General features: G+C 48.9%; 1 protein-coding gene across 1 annotated transcript in view; it reads right to left on the minus strand.

Moving 5' to 3' along the window:
- PTPRA (protein tyrosine phosphatase receptor type A) overlaps positions 1-18,120 on the minus strand; it is a 110,311-nt gene that overhangs the window by 40,570 nt on the left and 51,621 nt on the right. The window contains exon 3 of the mRNA XM_030491576.1: positions 18,043-18,109. Coding sequence (XP_030347436.1) covers positions 18,043-18,075 — 33 coding nt within the window. The 5' untranslated portion in view covers positions 18,076-18,109. The remainder of the gene's footprint in view (positions 1-18,042; positions 18,110-18,120) is intronic.

The following is an 18,120-nucleotide window of genomic DNA, read 5'->3' on the forward strand; positions in this document are numbered from 1 at the left end:
CAAGATGAAAGAAGCTCCACTTGGCAAATGGAACAACCACAACGAGGAGCTGAGACCCTGGTGAGCCAAGCCCCAGCATTCCCACAAAACCAACTAACAGAAGTGGCCTTTTTCCTTCCTTTTCCCCAGCAAGACTGCAAAATGAAAAGCATCTCCAGCATTTGGCTATCCCATTGTCACCAGCAGGAGGGTTGGAACTGGATGATCTTAAGGTCCTTTCCAAGCCTAACTATTCTATGATTCTATCTGTGGGTTGGGTGGAAGAAGAACTAAAGGTTTCCAATGCAACTTCTCACCCTCCCCATGCATCCATCTATCTCCCGTGTGGGTTTTGGAGCAAAATCTGTATTAAGGAAGACAGAAGTGGATTTTTTCATTCATTTCATGGATCCTTTGCAGTGTTCGGGTCCTCAGTGCTCTTTAGCAGCTCTGGAAGAACAGGTCCCAGCCTGCTGCTTGCTTGTATTCCAACAGGGAGAGAAGAACTCTCCTTGGGATTTGCATTGCTCGCTCGCGGATGTTCAAAGCTGTCTCTTAACCTCGGGCCGTGTCATCTCAGCTCTTCCCAAGCAGGACTCCTCGTGTAATCATGATGGTCTCAAGTTGGTTAAAGGCAGGTCCAGGCTATACTTAACTTGGCATCTCATTGCCAACACTCTACCTTTCAGAGTCCTCCTATTTCCTCCTTGAGTAATTAGTAGCCTGTCGATGGGGAGAAGAGGAATGAGGAATTTCAGCCCATCACTGCTGTGTCTTTTCCCACTGCTGCCAAACCCTTGGCCATTCCCAACAGCTGTACTTTGTCACCCTCTTGGAAAACACAAAGTTATCAAGGAAAACTGAGATCCTTCTTTTCGGATGTCACAGGGATTAAGCTGCTTCCAAAGATGAGATCCAAGGTCGCTCATAGGAGCTGGAGCCAATAAATAGCCCCATGACTGGTTTATAATCCCTGCAAAATGAGATCAGTATATTGGGATAATGTCCAGAAAGGTGAAACTCTGCTATATATTATTGCAGAAGTTCCTCTTGGGGATTAAAAACATCACCCCTTGCTGCTGCTGCTGAAGAAAGCATTAATCCCAAGCTCCATGATCTTCCCCATCCCAAATGCAGCACACCAAAACACGCTGCTGGCACGAGCTCTTGGCCGACTGACCCAGTTTTCTTTACAAAACTGGGTGAATAAGGACAAAACCACCTTATTTTCTTTGAGAAAAGCAATCCACATGAAGCAAGGTCCAATTCCAGCATCGCTCTCCACACATGATCCCCTCCTGCTCTATTCAGGGAAGTGCTGCGGTGAGTGTTGCTCCAGGGGGATGGCATTATCCACAGTGTAAAAGCTGAAAATGACACAGCCCTACAAAACCTGAGATAAATTGGCCCTCTAAGCAAAGGGGTTGCCAAGCTTTTATCTTCTCTGCATTGTTAATTTACACTGAAGTGGAATAATTAGACGATACGGGGCTATACAAGGCACTATAGGAAAGCCCTGCCTTAGCAAGTCCATTGTATCTGTAATGCCCACGCTGGCATTATATGTGTCTACTGATTTGGAAAGTTCCTTCTGACTTCACACTTCGAGCATCACAGCTTGGTTTGGGTTGGAAGGGAGCTTAAAGCTCATCAAGCTCCAACCCCAGCCACAGGCAGGGACACCTTCCACTAGAGCAGGTTGCTCCAAGCCCCTGTGTCCAACCTGGCCTTGAACACTGCCAGGGATGGGGCAGCCACAGCTTCTCTGGGCACCCTGTGCCAGCGCCTCAGCACCCTCACAGGGAAGAGCTTCTGCCTCAGAGCTCATCTCAGTCTCCCCTCTGGCAGGTTAAAGCCATTCCCCTTGGCCTGTCCCTCCAGGCCCTTGTCCAAAGCCCCTCTCCAGGTTTCCTGGAGCCCCTTCAGGCACTGGAGCTGCTCTAAGGTGTCCCCTTCAGGAGCCTTCTCTTCTCCAGGCTGCCCCAGCCCAGCTCTCTCAGCCTGGCTCCAGAGCAGAGCTGCTCCAGCCCTCGCAGCAGCTCCGGGGCCTCCTCTGGCCTCGCTCCAGCAGCTCCACGTCCCCCTTGTGCTGTTGCCCCAGAGCTGGATCAGGACTGCAGGGGGGTATCAGCATTGGGTCTTACCTAGTTTGTGACTCCCAAACAGGTTTATAGAATCATATTATCACAGAATGGTTTGGGTTGGAAAGGACCTTAAGATCATCCAGTTCCAACCCCCTGCCATGGGCAGGGACACCTCGCACTAAACCATGTCACCCAAAACTCCGTCCAACCTGGCCTTGAACACTGCTTAGGTGAAAGACAGACAGTAACTCATTCAATATAGGTACATTTATGCCTTTTATCCAATTACCACTACCTAATATTACGGCAAAGGGGATTAATTGTGAACTTTGGATTGGGAAAGCAAAATGACTTCACAAAAGGCTGGTGGGCAACTGCTTCAGCTGCATTTTCTTGCCCTTTATCCAGTCGAGACATCCAAGTCTCAGGACACAGATGATTTCCGCTTCTCCGCAGAGGTTCTGCCATGGTATTAAAAAAAGCTCAATGAAGGGAACAATAAGCATCATGAAGTGTCTAAAATTAGCAGTTTACAGAACAATCTGAGTTTATAATACCCCGAGTACAATAAAAGCAAGGAGCAAGCAGGCCACTTACTTGCAAGTTGCAGGATAAGAGGAAACCTTGGTCAAAACTGCTATCAGGGGAAAAAATCTATCTCCATTGTGCTGCAGTTTTGATACTAAACTGAAATAACCTTCATGAAGTTACCATTATGCTGCTAAGAATTAGCTAAATTGAAGCAACACACCAAAACCCCACTGCCTTGCCCAATGTGAGCACAACCATCAGTTGCTTCACCCTTTTAGGCCAAGTTTTACATTCCAGTTCCTGTGCCAATGGTTTTCCCTTTGTAACCCTTGCTCCTCACACAGGAGGGCAGGAAATGGATGGGTTGATTTCCATGTGATCATCAGTTCTAACCTCATTTTGGGTCTCAAGTGGTAGCAAAGCTGCAGCTCCTGGGGTGTAGGTGAATGGGGAATTTAAGAGGAGAACATAAAAGTTGCATTTCCAGTGTTATTACTATTTTTGATATAAGTCTTAAATAAGGAACAACTTTGATACAAGAGTAGTTCCAGACAAATACTCTTCCTTTTGCCAGGGAATGTCCTTTAAAATACTGGAGAGGAATAATAGTTACAAATCACTGCTGAGAGGAGGGATGAAAACCGGCTGGGATTGGGATTAATATTAAACTCCTGTTCCTCACCACTGGCAGAGTTCAGAAGGACTTACAGTTGCCAGAGGGATACAATCGCCATCAATGAGAATGGACTTTTCCTCCAGAAAAGCCATCTCCTCTTCCCGGATCCACCAGAAACCTTGTGGAAGGGATGGATGTGCCCTGAGTGCATCCTGCTCACAAGCATGGACCCAGGGGAGGTCTCTGCAGGCTTTGCTTAGGAGAGGACACCAGAGATGGACACAGGGAGTGTTGGTGATGAGAAGCTCAAGGGACAGGCCAAGGGGAATGGCTTTAACCTGCCAGAGGGGAGACTGAGATGAGCTCTGAGGCAGAAGCTCTTCCCTGTGAGGGTGCTGAGGCGCTGGCACAGGGTGCCCAGAGAAGCTGTGGCTGCCCCATCCCTGGCAGTGTTCAAGGCCAGGTTGGACACAGGGGCTTGGAGCAACCTGCTCTAGTGGAAGGTGTCCCTGCCCGTGGCAGGGGGTTGGAGCTGGAGGAGCTTTAAGGTCCCTTCCCACACAAACCAGGCTGGGATTCTATGACGAGCTCACTGTCTGTGGTCCAATTTGTCACACTTGAAATGAGGAAACAGCCTTATAGCACAGCACCATATAAAGATGAACATTAGAGTTCACATGGCTTCAAAAATAAACATGTGTAAACTGTGTTTATACACGCCAGAGTTCCAAGAACAAATATAACCATGAAGTCAACTGCAGAGAGCTGCTGATGGTCCTTAGAGATGTAGTGAGTGACCTTTCTTCTGCTGGGGATAAAACACAAGGTTGCCTTGTACAGGTTTTCCACACGAGCCCTACTAGGGCTGTTGAATGCCCAAACCCACATCCCACTGCTTGACCACACCACAGACCCAAGCTAACGTTGCGCCTTTATCCAGTGCTCTACAGTCCTCACATTCCTTGCTCCAACTGTCTCTGTCCCAAGAACAACCTTCACATTTAGCACTAAACCAATCTTTAATCCATCTTCTTCCTATCTGCACAGTCTCTCATCCCTTCCCTCCATCTCCTCCATCATGCCATTTCTGGCTTGGCTGCAAAGCCACCCTTCCTAGGTGAGAACTTACTCTCAGGTCTCTCCATTCCTCCTTGGGAATTCACACCAAGTCACGAATCCTTGCTTGTCTTCCCATCAACAGAAACACCAACCACCTCCATAGGTAAGTAAGGCTGGTGGTAGACCATTTGCAACCTTCAAGCCATGATTCAGCCACCACACATCCAGAGCCATCAGCCCCATAGTTTAGTGTTATGAGCAGCTCAAATCCTGACATGCTTCAAAGGGTTTTCTCAACACCAACCTGCATGATGAGCAAGGGAAGAAGAGAGGGGAAAGGAAACGTTCATGGCCACCTATGTTGTGCCCTGATTTCTTACCTGTTTTTAGGGCTCTGTACCACGAAGCAAATAGGAAACAGGATTTCTTGAGGGTGGAAGCAAAGAAAAAGCTATTCAAATCTCAGTCCTCAGTTACCAAGCTCTGGAGCTGACACCCTACTGGCATAAGACTGTTGGGAGATGCCTCAAGTGCGGCTTCAGGAGAGCTGAAGAGCAATCATTGCTGAGATGATCACATCTTCCTACGTATAGAAACAGTCAGAGCAGGGGCTAAAATGTCCTTTTTAATTAAAATAGCCTGGAATAGCAGAATCACAGCCCAGAAAAACATGAGCCCCCATAGCAAATGGCCAGTCCCTAACACCAGCAGCCCACCACCTCCCTTCCCACCGCTCAGCATTAGGAAATGAAAACCAGATGAACTGGACAGGGAAGAGACCGATTAGATCATCCCGTCCTACCCACCACACAGCAAGAGACTGTTCCCTACAAGAAACTTCCCAAATTACTCCATCCAGTCCCGCTTATGGAGTTTCCACCTCTTCTCTGGGGATATTATTCCTCCCCGCATCTCGCTGCCAGGAAGCTTTTCCTATGGAGACTTTCCTTTTGAGGATGCCTTCAGCTCATTGATGAGCTACACTAATTAAACACATTAATACCAAAAGAAAAAAAGGAATTATAATTTAGGAATAGATTAGTTTATTTGCCTTTTATCTTCTATGGAAAAGCCCAACGTGTCAAAATGAGTCGGAGCTTCTCTGAAATCTTCCGGTTTTAAATTGGTCCCACTGCTCATAATTACATCTCCCCTCCATCCATCCAAGTTACTTTGCTTTTCTTCCCCATCCTCCTCCTTTTTTGGGAAGGAAGGCAGAGAAAGAAATGAGGAAGGGTGGGATACGGGCAGAGAGGAGGGGGACCCATCCCATCAGACCAGTTGAATCGCTTGCAATGCTCCCCAGGCATATGGAAATGGAGGTTACGATACCAGCTTTGCCTGATGAATATTCCCAACCTCATTTCAGGATCTGGGTTTCATTGAATCATAAGACCTTAAGATCATCTAGTTCCAACCCCCTGCCATGGGCAGGGACACCTCACCCTAGGCCATGGATTACCCAAGGGATGTTTTCTCTGCAGCAGGCAATAGCTTCCACCTCACACAAATACCAAGGAAGAGGAAGGCTGACTCCTGGTCAAACTGCAGGCACAGATGGAAGAAGAAGGACCAAGGTCTGAAATGCGGCTCCAAAACCATACTATTTTTTCACCAAAATTGGAATGGTTGAAAGAAATACCCAAGTATCCATCAGGATGGTGGTTATGGCATAGAGAGGTAAAGGGCATCACAAACACAATGGTTTTGACTGAAAACATCCCAAAGGAAGCCTTGACTGGAGAACTCAACTCGGCCAATGCCTTTCCCCAGCAATGTCCAATAGAGGATTTTACATCCAGATCTCCCTGTCCGATGCCTGCTGTTGGGAATAGCTGTCCTAATTTATTAAAAGGTGGTTATTTTGGGGCTTAACACAATGGAACTTCTCACACTTTAACAAATAATTGCCCATTTGATCTAAGAGCCCTTCTGCTGCTTCAGGGTCCTGCCTCTGAGTTGTTCAACCAACATGAAAGTAAATCATACAATCCCAGACTGGTTTGGGTTGGAAGGGAGCTTAAAGCTCATCCAGCTCCAACCCCCTGCCACGGGCAGGGACACCTTCCACTAGAGCAGGTTGCTCCAAGCCCCTGTGTCCAACCTGGCCTTGAACACTGCCAGGGATGGGGCAGCCACAGCTTCTCTGGGCACCCTGTGCCAGCGCCTCAGCACCCTCACAGGGAAGAGCTGCTGCCCAAGAGCTCATCTCGATCTCCCCTCTGGCAGGTTAAATGACAATTAATACTTGATACTTTCCCAGCCTACACTTTTAAGGTTTCTTTTCATTATCAACTTTAACTTAAAGGCAAATTCTCCATTTCCAGGTAAGTCTGAGCTGCCTGCTCTAGTGGAAGGTGTCCCTGCCCATGGCAGAGGGTTGGGACTGGATGAGCGTTAAGGTCCCTTCCAGCCCAAATCACTCTGCGATTCTATGATATTATAAGTGATTAAAGGCTGTTCCCACCACATGAGTGCTCCTGCTGCCTCCAGTATCACTGCGGCTGGTGTCCACTGCAGCTCAACTTCAAGTTTCAAAGGTCTGAACTCATGTTCAGGAGTTCTGCTGGCTTCCTGTCTTCATTCCTTCTTGTTCAAAACGTTTAACCATGTGTGTAAGTAAGTCCTTTCAGTGCTTCACCAAACAAAACCACTTTGCTACACAAGGGTCTGAAAGCCAAAGGGAGGGGTTTTGTGCTCCAGGTAGGAATCCCCACTGAGAGGGATGGGAGGGAAGCTCGCACTGCAGAGGGACTATCTGCTTGCATTAGCAGCAAGGTTTATTTCCCACCCTTGTACAGCACGGTCTAACATTTAAAAGTATTCAGCTGACATCAGTGTATTCACATCTCCCTTTATTTTCCGGATGGCTTCTCCTGGACGGGAAATAAGGGAACATCCAAATAGCAGCGACCGAGCAGAGAGCCAGGAACCACTTGCAGACACTGGCCTGGGGCCAGCTTTGGGCTTTTTTGTTTAATATACAACTTATAGAGAGCTATAAGGCTAAATATGTTTTCTAAATGCTCATTAGAGGTCTAAAAGAAAGCAGTCTGGGAAGTAGGAAATGCAAATCCAAAGGGAAAGATGGAGCAGGGGCAGGCAGCCTGCCCTTCCTTTGCTGCACGTCTCCCTTTCTTGGCTGTGAGGAGCAGCAAGGAAGTGATTCTAAAGCATTTATTTGCAAAATCACAGCCAATAAATCCAATAGCAACAACACCCTCCCTCCCATCGCTTGTTCCTTGGTAGGGGGGGGATTAAGAAGAGGTGAAAGTCCAACCATCAGGAACACGGATGCAGTTCTCCTTCCCGAAGCTTTTTGTGAGGCATCAAGTCCATTCTGTGCAATATTCACCCCAGCTCTGAGCACGATGTTTTAAAGCCCTATATAATAAAAAGCCCTAAAAAGGTTCTGATGGTTGTGATATGAAAAGCTCTGAGAAGGTTAAAAGAAAGGGACTTGGCTGTTGAGTGAGGAAATGAGTAAGGGAGAGGGTTAGAGACAATCAAACGGTACAGAAAAAGCCCATTTAAATCCTCCTCCCCTTTCCTGGATGCAAATTCCATCCCAAGAAAACCCTAGGAAGCGAATGCGACTGCTTTGAAAATCGCTGAGGTCAAAAGCATGACAGAAGAAAGGAAAAAGGATTAAACAAAGGGATGATGGAATCTACAGAGCGATAATTCGACCCTTGGAGGTATAAATAGCTACACGGCAAGGCTCAAGTCAACCACTAATTCACAGCGCAGTCAGGAGGGGGGAGGCACAGCCCCAGCCCCACAAGCGGATTCATCCTGAATCGCTCATTTTTGTCTTGCTGACACCTCCCTTTGAGGTACCAGAGCTGGTACCACCTCACAAAAGGCACTGGAGAGCCTGAAAATGGCAGAGATGGGCCCTGTGGATGCTTGTTCAGGGCTGTGATGGTCTGTGCACAGTCTTTTTGGGGGTCCTCTGTGCAAAGAAAAGAGGAGGTGGCTCTGATCCGTAGGGACAAATGATGATCAAAGCATCATATTTGCCAGTTTGACAGGAAGAGAGGCAGGATTCGGGTGATGGCTCATGTTTCGCAGTGTTTTTACAGGACCTTAATTGCAGATAAACACTTATTGGGATATTCAAATAGATCTGAGCACCTAAATCACTCCAGTGGCTTTGTAAATCCCCCTAGAAATACTCTCTAGGACAGTGTGTATGGTGATGCTGAGATAAGGGGAGCAGCACGACAATCAGCTGGTGGAGATGGTGGCTTTGAGAACGGGTCACCCAACCACAGCTCCAGTCTTCCCCCTTGATTCATCTTGATCCACGTGAGAAAGGTGATGATGATGCTGGAAAGGAACTGTATGGGTGTTTCTCCAGTCCCTGCATACATCCCCTCTCCTTTCACATTGATTTTAGGGGAAGAAATTGCTTCACTCTTTACCACATCGCTAATTTATATGAAAGAACACATCAGACTTTGTTTAGCCAACAACTTTCTTCAACCACCATCTAATCAATCACTGACCTCTTCATGGTACCCAACCTCTACTACACAATACCTGTTGCTTTTGGGGAGCTTGGTCCCACTATCAGAGGATGCTACTGTGGGCCCCAGTGTGTTATTCAATGAAGATGTTCCTCTGGAAACTGTACTCTTGGATGAGCAGCAGCTCAGGGAGGGGATCCTGCCCCTCTGCTGCGCTCTGGGGAGCCCCCCCCTGCAGTCCTGATCCAGCTCTGGGGCAACAGCACAAGAGGGACGTGGAGCTGCTGGAGCGAGGCCAGAGGAGGCCCCGGAGCTGCTGCGAGGGCTGGAGCAGCTCTGCTCTGGAGCCAGGCTGAGAGAGCTGGGCTGGGGCAGCCTGGAGAAGAGAAGGCTCCTGAAGGGGAGCCCTTAGAGCAGCTCCAGTGCCTAAAGGGGCTCCAGGAAACCTGGAGAGGGGCTTTGGACAAGGGCCTGGAGGGACAGGCCAAGGGGAATGGCTTTAACCTGCCAGAGGGGAGATGAGCTCTTGGGCAGAAGCTCTTCCCTGTGAGGGTGCTGAGGCGCTGGCACAGGGTGCCCAGAGAAGCTGTGGCTGCCCTATCACAGCATGGTTTGTCTTGGAAGGGACCTTAAAGCTCATCCAGCTCCAAGCCCCTGCCACGGGCAGGGACACCTTCCACTAGAGCAGGTTGCTCCAAGCCCCTGTGTCCAAGCTGGCCCTGAGCATTTCCAGGGATGTGTGGATGAGATATTCGAATAGGAAAGGCTGAAGGACAGAGCACAGATGTTAAAAGGTATCTGCTTTACAAGCAAGACATAAACCACAGAGGAAGCGCTTCCCCCCCTGCTAACCCTCCAAATGAAGGGCTGCTTCCACTAGATGATAAAGCAGGGATGCTCCAAGCACAATATATGGACCCAAGGTGATCCTGAGCATCCTGGTGCCCATCTGCATGGCATCACTTTTCAACCAAGCACTTGCTGAAGATTAATCACGGTGTTCAGCAGCCGACAGCCATTCAACAAGCACAGAAAGAGCCACTTTAAAAACAATGGAAACTCTTAAACACCTGCCCGAGGGATGAAAAAATAAGTCTCACATAGATAGTATCTTCCTTTATTAAAGGGCAAATAAAATTGAACCAGGGGGTAGATGTTTTAAAGCAGCTAATGCAGAGGAGAAAGCGGGTTGTCATCCAACAGCTCACTAAAGCATCTTCCCAAATGATACATTTCAGGCTCTGCTCAAAGCACATAAAAATAAAGAAACAGCAATTAAATAGGTTTCGATGCAGCCTCTGGCTGGTGCTCAGGGGAAGGACCGAACAGATTCACCTCTGAGAGTAACAGGGGAAGCAGCAATGAGAGAATGTGGCAGCGTCTCCCAGCAAAGCTCATTTTCTATTGAGCAACTGGCTCAAAACCAGTGGGATACTGGGCTTCCCAGTTTGCTTTTGTGCCTCTGGGTACCTGTTCTGAACCCATCATTGCAGCGGGGCCAGAGAAGGGCCCCGGAGCTGGTGCAGGGCCTGGAGCACAAGTGTGATGAGGAACGGCTGAGGGACCTGGGGGGGTTTAGTCTGGAGAAGAGAAGGCTCAGGGGGGACCTTATCGCTCTCTGCAACTGCCTGACAGGAGGATGGAGCCAGGAGGGGGCTGGTCTCTGCTCCCAAGGAACAAGGGATGGGACAAGAGGAAATGGCCTCAAGCTGCCCCAGGGCAGGTTTAGATGGAGCTGAGGAACAATTCCTTCCCCAGAGGGTGCTCAGGCATTGGAACAGGCTGCCCAGGGCAGGGCTGGAGTCACCGTCCATGGGGGTGCTCACACCCCGTGTAGCCGAGGCCTCAGTGCCATGGGTTAGTGGTGGCCTTGGTAAAGGTTGGACTCAATGATCTTAAAGGTCTTTCCCAACCCGACTGATTCCATGATTCTATGATTTGAGGGTGATTTCCATGCTGCTGATGGCGCCAACGCCAAGCTGGGTGCAGCGGGAGCTGTGCATCCTCACCACAACCCAAGAGGCTGCACTGGCAGCTCAACAGCAGAAAACTCATTTCCTGCAACCTGTCATTTGGGGAAACAAACCTTCATCACACATAATGTGTATCCGAGCTCTCCAGCAGCAGACCTGAGCCTCTGACAGCTCTGAGGGAGGCAGAGCAGCACCAGCAGCACTGGGGTCCTTGCACCCCAGCACCCATTGGGTGCTGCAGGACCAGGGCTCTGCTTGTCTTCAACAAGTTTAACCCTTGGTGCCAAGCAGTGAGGAGGCTGATGCACAGGATTAGTGCCCCTGCAGCTGAAGGCAGTGACCCATGGCACCTGGAGTTTCACAATGGTTTCTGACTCTAACTGGTGTCTCTAAGGGGACATCTGGTGCAGCAATAGGAGGAGAATCCCTGTCCCCTCCACCGCACCTTCATTCGAAGACAAAGACTTGGAAGAAAACATCCAGCCAACACCTCCATTCCCAGAGCAGCCCTCCAGGAAGATGCTCACATGCAGGAGCCACTCCCTTTGTGCAAGGAGTCCCATGGAGAAGACAAGGGGTGATGGGCACAAGTTACTCCTGGGGAGATTCCCACTGGACACTGAAGGAAAATGTTTCACACTGAGAACAATCAACCATTGGAATAATCTCCCCAGGGAAGTGGTGACTCCCCAACATTGGACACTGTTAAGGTTGGGCTGGACATGGTGCTGGGCATCTAGTGTAGGTCATGCTTTGCCTGGAAAGGTTGGACCAGCTGATCCTTGAGGTCCCTTCCACCCTGGTATTCCAAGATTCTGTGATTCCTGGTGTTCCTGACTTGCACGTCCCGGTTTGGGGAAGCACTGAAGGGCAGAGCTCCAGCCCTTCCAGGTAATTTGCTTTTTGCTCAGATTTAACTCCTTCCCCCAGGTCCTTCAAGCTCACACCATTCTCGGTCATGATGTCCCACCATCCACCTCACCACGTCCATAACTTAGAGCCCATCTTTGGGGCGAAGGAAGTGAGACGATGGGCATTCCAACAAGTGCCTGCTCAACACCCATCACTTCTTAGAATCATGGTATCAACTGGAAAAGACCTTTAAGATCCAGTCCAACCTTCACCCCAGCAATGCCAAGGCCACCACTAACCCACGACACTGAGGGCCTCATCTACATGGTTTTGAACACTTCCAGGGACGCTGATTCCACCATCTCCTGCCTAACCCCTGGGTTGTTGCCCTCTCCTCCTCCTTGGTTTCTCTACAAGGAGGAACTCTGCACAAGTGACATGCAATAACTAAACCCAAACGCACTGCAGCTGCAGGCACCTTCCTGTTCAGCCACACTGGACCCTCACAAGCTCAGATATCAGTTTAGATGCCATAATATCCACTTGTTTTAGGGGGACACAACAGCATTCCATCCTCACACTCGCTTTGTCTCAAATACAAAGCTTTTAGCAAAAACTAAGGTGCTGCTTTCCTTTCATTAAGGACCGGTTCTAGCTGAGTTCATAACCTACAAACTTCCTCTAGATCTACAGCAGTTTGACCTTATACTTCCTCAAAGCTCAGCCCAAAGCAGGACCTGAGGCTGCCCAGAACATCTGCTGAGCAAGGGGCAGTCAAACCATAACGTTACCAGCAAAGCACCTTGCAGTGAGCAAAGGCAAGAGCCACGCAGGAGTGAAATGCAGCTTTAGTGTAGGCTCCATCTGTATTTGAAGTATTTTACTTTAAAAGGCCTTTTCTCTCCCTCCAGCTCTTCAAAGAGCTCCTTGACCTCGCTGAATCACTCATGAGGGCACATGCAATGCATCAAATGGAAGCAGAATCCAGCCAAGCTGCAATGTCTGCTCACACACAGCCTCCATCCCCATAATTGCTCTCTGCAGCAGCAAAAACATAAGGATTAAAGTGTTTGTTCCCCCAAATATCATCTGCTTTAGCTGGTACAGCATGCTCCTCACCACACCAGAGCCAACAGACACAGTAACAAAGAGGATGGAGAGAAAGGGAATATGTCTTGGAGAACGCATCAACCTTGATAGTTGTCTATAAAAGCCATTCCTAAAGCAAGTTTGGGGATTAAATTCCCTGTCACTGAGCAATAGTCAACCAAAAGGTGGTTTCCCTCTAAACCCATCCTCCTCCTTGGGCCCTGGATAACACTTCCACATTCCCCAAGGAATAATTTACCTCCTCCTGCAGCGAACACATCCCTCAGCTCTGTGGGTACCAACTCTTCTCTTGAAGTGCTGTTGCATTTGGATGAAGCTCAGAGCAATTGGTTGAGCTCTTAAGACCAGTAACACATCTTGCCTCAGAGCTGGAGGATTTACGCATCAGAAGCTCCTCTGCTTCTCCCCAACTGCAGCAGTTTACCTGCTACCAGACATCACTTCCCATAAGCACCTACCTTAGACCATCACAGACAAAGCATCTTGGAAATACTCTTGTGTTTCCTCTGTATACATCTGTAAACACTCTGTTCTTCCAGAGAATAATTCCTTATTCCAGTCTTCCTTATCCCCCCCATGTACATCCACATCCCCCCCAAATCTGCTGGTTACCAGAGAACTCTGTGTGAAAAGGGAACAGGTCCCTGACCAAGTGGTTCTGCACCACAAGATCATACCCATGTATAAAGTAAGTGTGACAAATCCATCCATCCAATGAGAGGTCCACATGTCACTTGCCAAATTCCTGGAGCATATGGGTTTGCTTTGCTCCCTTTGTAATCCCTGCACAAGCCACAGATTTATACACCAATATTAATGGGGAAGTCACTGGTCAAGGGAGAGAGGAAAATAGCGGTGACGGTGCCAGCCCGAGGACAGAGATTTCCATGCTTTGCTCTTGGAAAGACCTGGTGGGATTGATAGATTTCATCTTTCAGCAGGGAACTTCAAGGATTTGGACTACAAACTGCTTAAATAACATCACAAGAGGTCTGGGAAAGGAGATATGAGAAGTTAATGGTGTTGGTAACTGCTGACCTGTGGAATCTCCTTGCTGACCTGACAGGAGCTACAAGAAACCTGGAGAGGGGCTTTGGACAAGGGCCATAGATTCAGCTCCAACAGTATAAGCAGTAACTGTGTTTAGCTGCTTGATCTCAGTGGAGACACGATGCTGAGGAAGCCCTTAACCTTAGCAAGCACCACCAAAAACCTGAACCCAGGCTGCAGACCTCATCTGCAACCCTCCCGAAAGCTGAAGCTGTGGTTCCACACCCTGCAGAACAAGGACAGGCAACATTTGAGGCAATCTGGAGCAGTTTCCATCTGATTCAGTGGCTGGTATCAGTATTTCAGGACTGAATTTCAATCAGAACCTCATGTCTCAGAGGAACATGAGAGCAGTTGATGTCTGGGCACTGATAGCAATGCTCAATTAACATAAAGATGAGGTCTTCCTCAACACCTGCAGGAGGAAACCTGCCTGCAGAACAAGCTGCTGAGAGAAGATAAATCACTATCCAGGGAGGTAGTTGTCAGGAAAAGAGGGAGGGTGGATGTGTTTATTTATACACAGCAGCTCCAGGTAGGGTCCTGCAGGTCCTGACACGCTGCCTGGTGTGGTTTCTGTAAGCAGTTGTCTCCTTCACATCCTCAGCTCCTGTTTAGCTCCAACAGCCCAATGGAGGTGTGTGCTCAGTGCTGACAGTCTGCACTGTCCATACCAGCTCACACAACTCCCAATGGATTTTTAGCTCCCAGCAGGGATGTCAAATTCCAGGTAAACGTTTGAAGCTTCACAGGAAAGAGGCAGGGGAAGTGCCTGTGGGGTTTTCCTGTCGGGAGAGGGGATCCTGCCCCTCTGCTGCGCTCTGGGGAGACCCCCCCTGCAGCCCTGATCCAGCTCTGGGGCAGCAGCACAGGAGGGACGTGGAGCTGCTGGAGCGAGGCCAGAGGAGGCCCCGGAGCTGCTGCGAGGGCTGGAGCAGCTCTGCTCTGGAGCCAGGCTGAGAGAGCTGGGCTGGGGCAGCCTGGAGAAGAGAAGGCTCCTGAAGGGGAGACCTTAGAGCAGCTCCAGTGCCTAAAGGGGCTCCAGGAAACCTGGAGAGGGGCTTTGGACAAGGGATGGAGGGACAGGCCAAGGGGAATGGCTTTAACCTGCCAGAGGGGAGATTGAGATGAGCTCTGAGGCAGAAGCTCTTCCCTGTGAGGGTGCTGAGGCGCTGGCACAGGGCGCCCAGAGAAGCTGTGGCTGCCCCATCCCTGGCAGTGTTCAAGGCCAGGTTGGACACGGGCTTGGAGCAACCTGCTCTAGTGGAAGGTGTCCCTGCCCGGGCCAGGGGTTGGAGCTGGAGGAGCTTTAAGGTGCTTCCAACCCAAACCAGGCTGGGATTCTGTGCTTTAGGAGCACTCTAACCTGTGATTTCTGGTCTCAGGGCAACCTCTGCATTTCCATAAAGCACTCCAAGGGTCACACATCAGCAACCACCAAAATTTGACAGCTATCATTAAGGGTTTGAGAAGGAATACCGCTTTTGGTGGCTTCAACTGAAACTAGAGGAATAAATAGTCCAAGTGGGGGGAAAAAGCACTTTTTGGCTCGGTCACCGCCCAATGCACCTTTATGAAGTGAAGGAGGGTGAAGGATCCAACCGCTCCCGTGGCTGGTGCCTCTGTGCTGGAGCTGGAGGGGACGGAGCCCTGCAGCAGCAGCACCCCGATGACAAACTGAATTGCAAGTTAACACGGGCACACATAGCAGAGGAAGGAGCCAACCACAACTACTGACTGTTATCAAACAGGAAAGATCTTTCAGTTCTTGTGGGCAGCACAGAAAACAGCTCAGCGATGAGCACTGTGGAACCGGTGAGAAGAAACCACACGTGTCGAGCTCCCCTGCTAAGCCACAGGGCACGTCGCTTGGCTCCCACCTCCCAGAAGATGCTGGCAACACAGCTGGAAAAGGTACAGGGAAGGATATGGATGGCTTGAAGGTAGCAAATGGGCCTATGAGGAGGGACTTCATCAGGGACTGGAGTGATAGGACAAGGGGGAATGGGTTTAAACTGAAACGGGAGATTTAGGTTGGATATAAGGAAGTTCTTCCCTGTGAGGGTGCTGAGGCGCTGGCACAGGGTGCCCAGAGAAGCTGTGGCTGCCCCATCCCTGGCAGTGTTCAAGGCCAGGTTGGACACAGGGGCTTGGAGCAACCTGCTCTAGTGGAAGGTGTCCCTGCCCGTGGCAGGGGGTTGGAGCTGGAGGAGCTTTTAGGTCCCTTCAACACAAACCACTCTGGGATTCTGTGATTCTATGAAATTTTAAGTGGGAATCACAGGTTTAGCATCCATGGAGAATTCTGAGTAAAATAAAAAGCTTCCTTTTCCACACAAAACCTGGATTTAAGTCACCCTTAAAGACTTGAAGGGATTCTTTCATTTCTCTTCCTATTCCTCTGAGACACCGTAATTTTCAATATTGGATAATTTGAGTCTGCAGCTTGAAGGTTTCTTCCAAATGTCAGCTTCTTGCTTTTGTAGCCAGGCTGATGACACTGTAGCTCATTTGCTTAATTAGTGATTTACAGAATGATCTCTCTTTGAGAACATGAAACCCTTCAAATGAAATGCTTAAAGTGCAGAATCAGAGACCATCCAGAACGACTGTTTACTCCCATCTTCTACGTATTTCTGGGCCTATTTCACTATTCACTATTCCAATACCATTTCCTTTGATTGATGGCATTTTACTTCAATCATAGTCACAGAGTGGTTTGGGTTGGAAGGAAGCTTAAAGCTCATCCAGTTCCAACCCCCTGCCACAGGCAGGGACACCTTCCACTAGAGCAGGTTGCTCCAACCATTCCATGATTCCATGATCCTGACGCTGTCACGCAGCCCAGAAGGAGTTTTCCCTTTCAGATCAGCAGCTTTGTTTCTATTTCTCCATCTTTCCTTCCCGAAGCACTTGGCTTTTGCTGACCACTGCAGCCAGGCACCCAAATCCCTCCTCTAATGGGTGCTCTGGTACTGTGGAGCACAGGGAGAACGCTTTGCACAGATGTTCCTTTTGCAAGAAACAATAATTCATGCAAATCCCTGCTCCAAGCAAATTCCACAGGAGCGCATCTTATCACACGCCAAGCTACAAGTACAAATACATTAGAGAACTCTAAACCTGCATTAAAAGAATTTGCTCTTGTTACAGCTTGAATTTCCCCTTCTCCCTCCCAGGACTCAGCCAGGAAACTCCTCACTGACACTAAACACCAACCAAAGCACTAATTCCACCCGTGCTAGTAAGAGGTGTAAAGCCCAACCGCTACATAAAGCCTGTGTTAATGTACAACAGACATAGCACATACCACGTTCACCCTGGTACTTCCTTACACGTTTAGAGGCTCAATAAATCAAGGATAAATCCTATCTGTGACATTGGCCTCACCGGGCTCCAAAGTGGAATGTCCAACTTTGCTGTGTTCTGGGTATGTGCAGGCTGCAGAGGTTTGATACAGCAGTGGGAACTCAGGGACAGCTCTACCACCTTCCCAAGCTTGTGTATTGAAATGGTAGGAATGTGTAGAGCAAAGCATAGGGGCCTCCTGCCTGAGTAAAGGCAAGATGACTTTGTGAGGGGTTTTGGATTGCAAGGGGAAAGGTTGACTCATGTTTAGGAGCCTATATAGTGACTATGGTCAAGAGTCTCTTTCCTGCTCCAAGAGGAAGGAGAGAGCAGCAACCACTGCACCACCACGATGCTGTTTCTGAGCACAACAGCCAAGGTAGAACTGACCCAGCAAGGCAAGAATCCAGATATTCAAGCATCATAAAACCTGCATTTAGCCCAGCACACGTTTGTGTTTCTATTCCAAGTTTATCTGATGCTTTCGTGCTTGTAACATCAATCAAGAACTGAGCACTCTCTCGCCACATTTGGAGATGGACCAGCTTTCCACAGAAGCTCAACGTGACGAAAATAAACTAATCAAATGTATTTTTAGGTGGGATGGCAAGTTAGAACCTGAATTCCAACCCAACCACTACGTTTCAGCAGAACAAGAAAATCCCTGTGCTGAGTGCTCTCAAATAAGAGCCATTCCCCTTCCAACTCTGCACCAACAGAGCCCTTATTATCCTTTGGGGCAGGAAGTCAGAGTTTTTCCACTTAGTTACGTTCCATGTAGTTCTTAAATAAGATTTCCCTTCCCTCTGTGTTTAAAGGGACACTTGAAGACAAGTTAATGCCTTGGCCATGTGCTGCCATCGCTGTGTACTGAGCCCTAAAATAGAGCCACGACCGCCCAGCCACCGGCCGGGGAGATGTTATTTCAAGGAGAGGATTAATGCCAAATGAACACCACTTCTTCCTACCTTAATTATCATCAGTGAATCATCCACCTTCATTGGGAGCCCATAAAGGTTCTTCCAGCGGTGCCCCCTGCAAACAAA

The sequence above is a fragment of the Strigops habroptila genome, chromosome 7, assembly GCF_004027225.2.
Source record: "Strigops habroptila isolate Jane chromosome 7, bStrHab1.2.pri, whole genome shotgun sequence".
Taxonomy (NCBI): Eukaryota; Metazoa; Chordata; class Aves; order Psittaciformes; family Psittacidae; genus Strigops; species Strigops habroptila.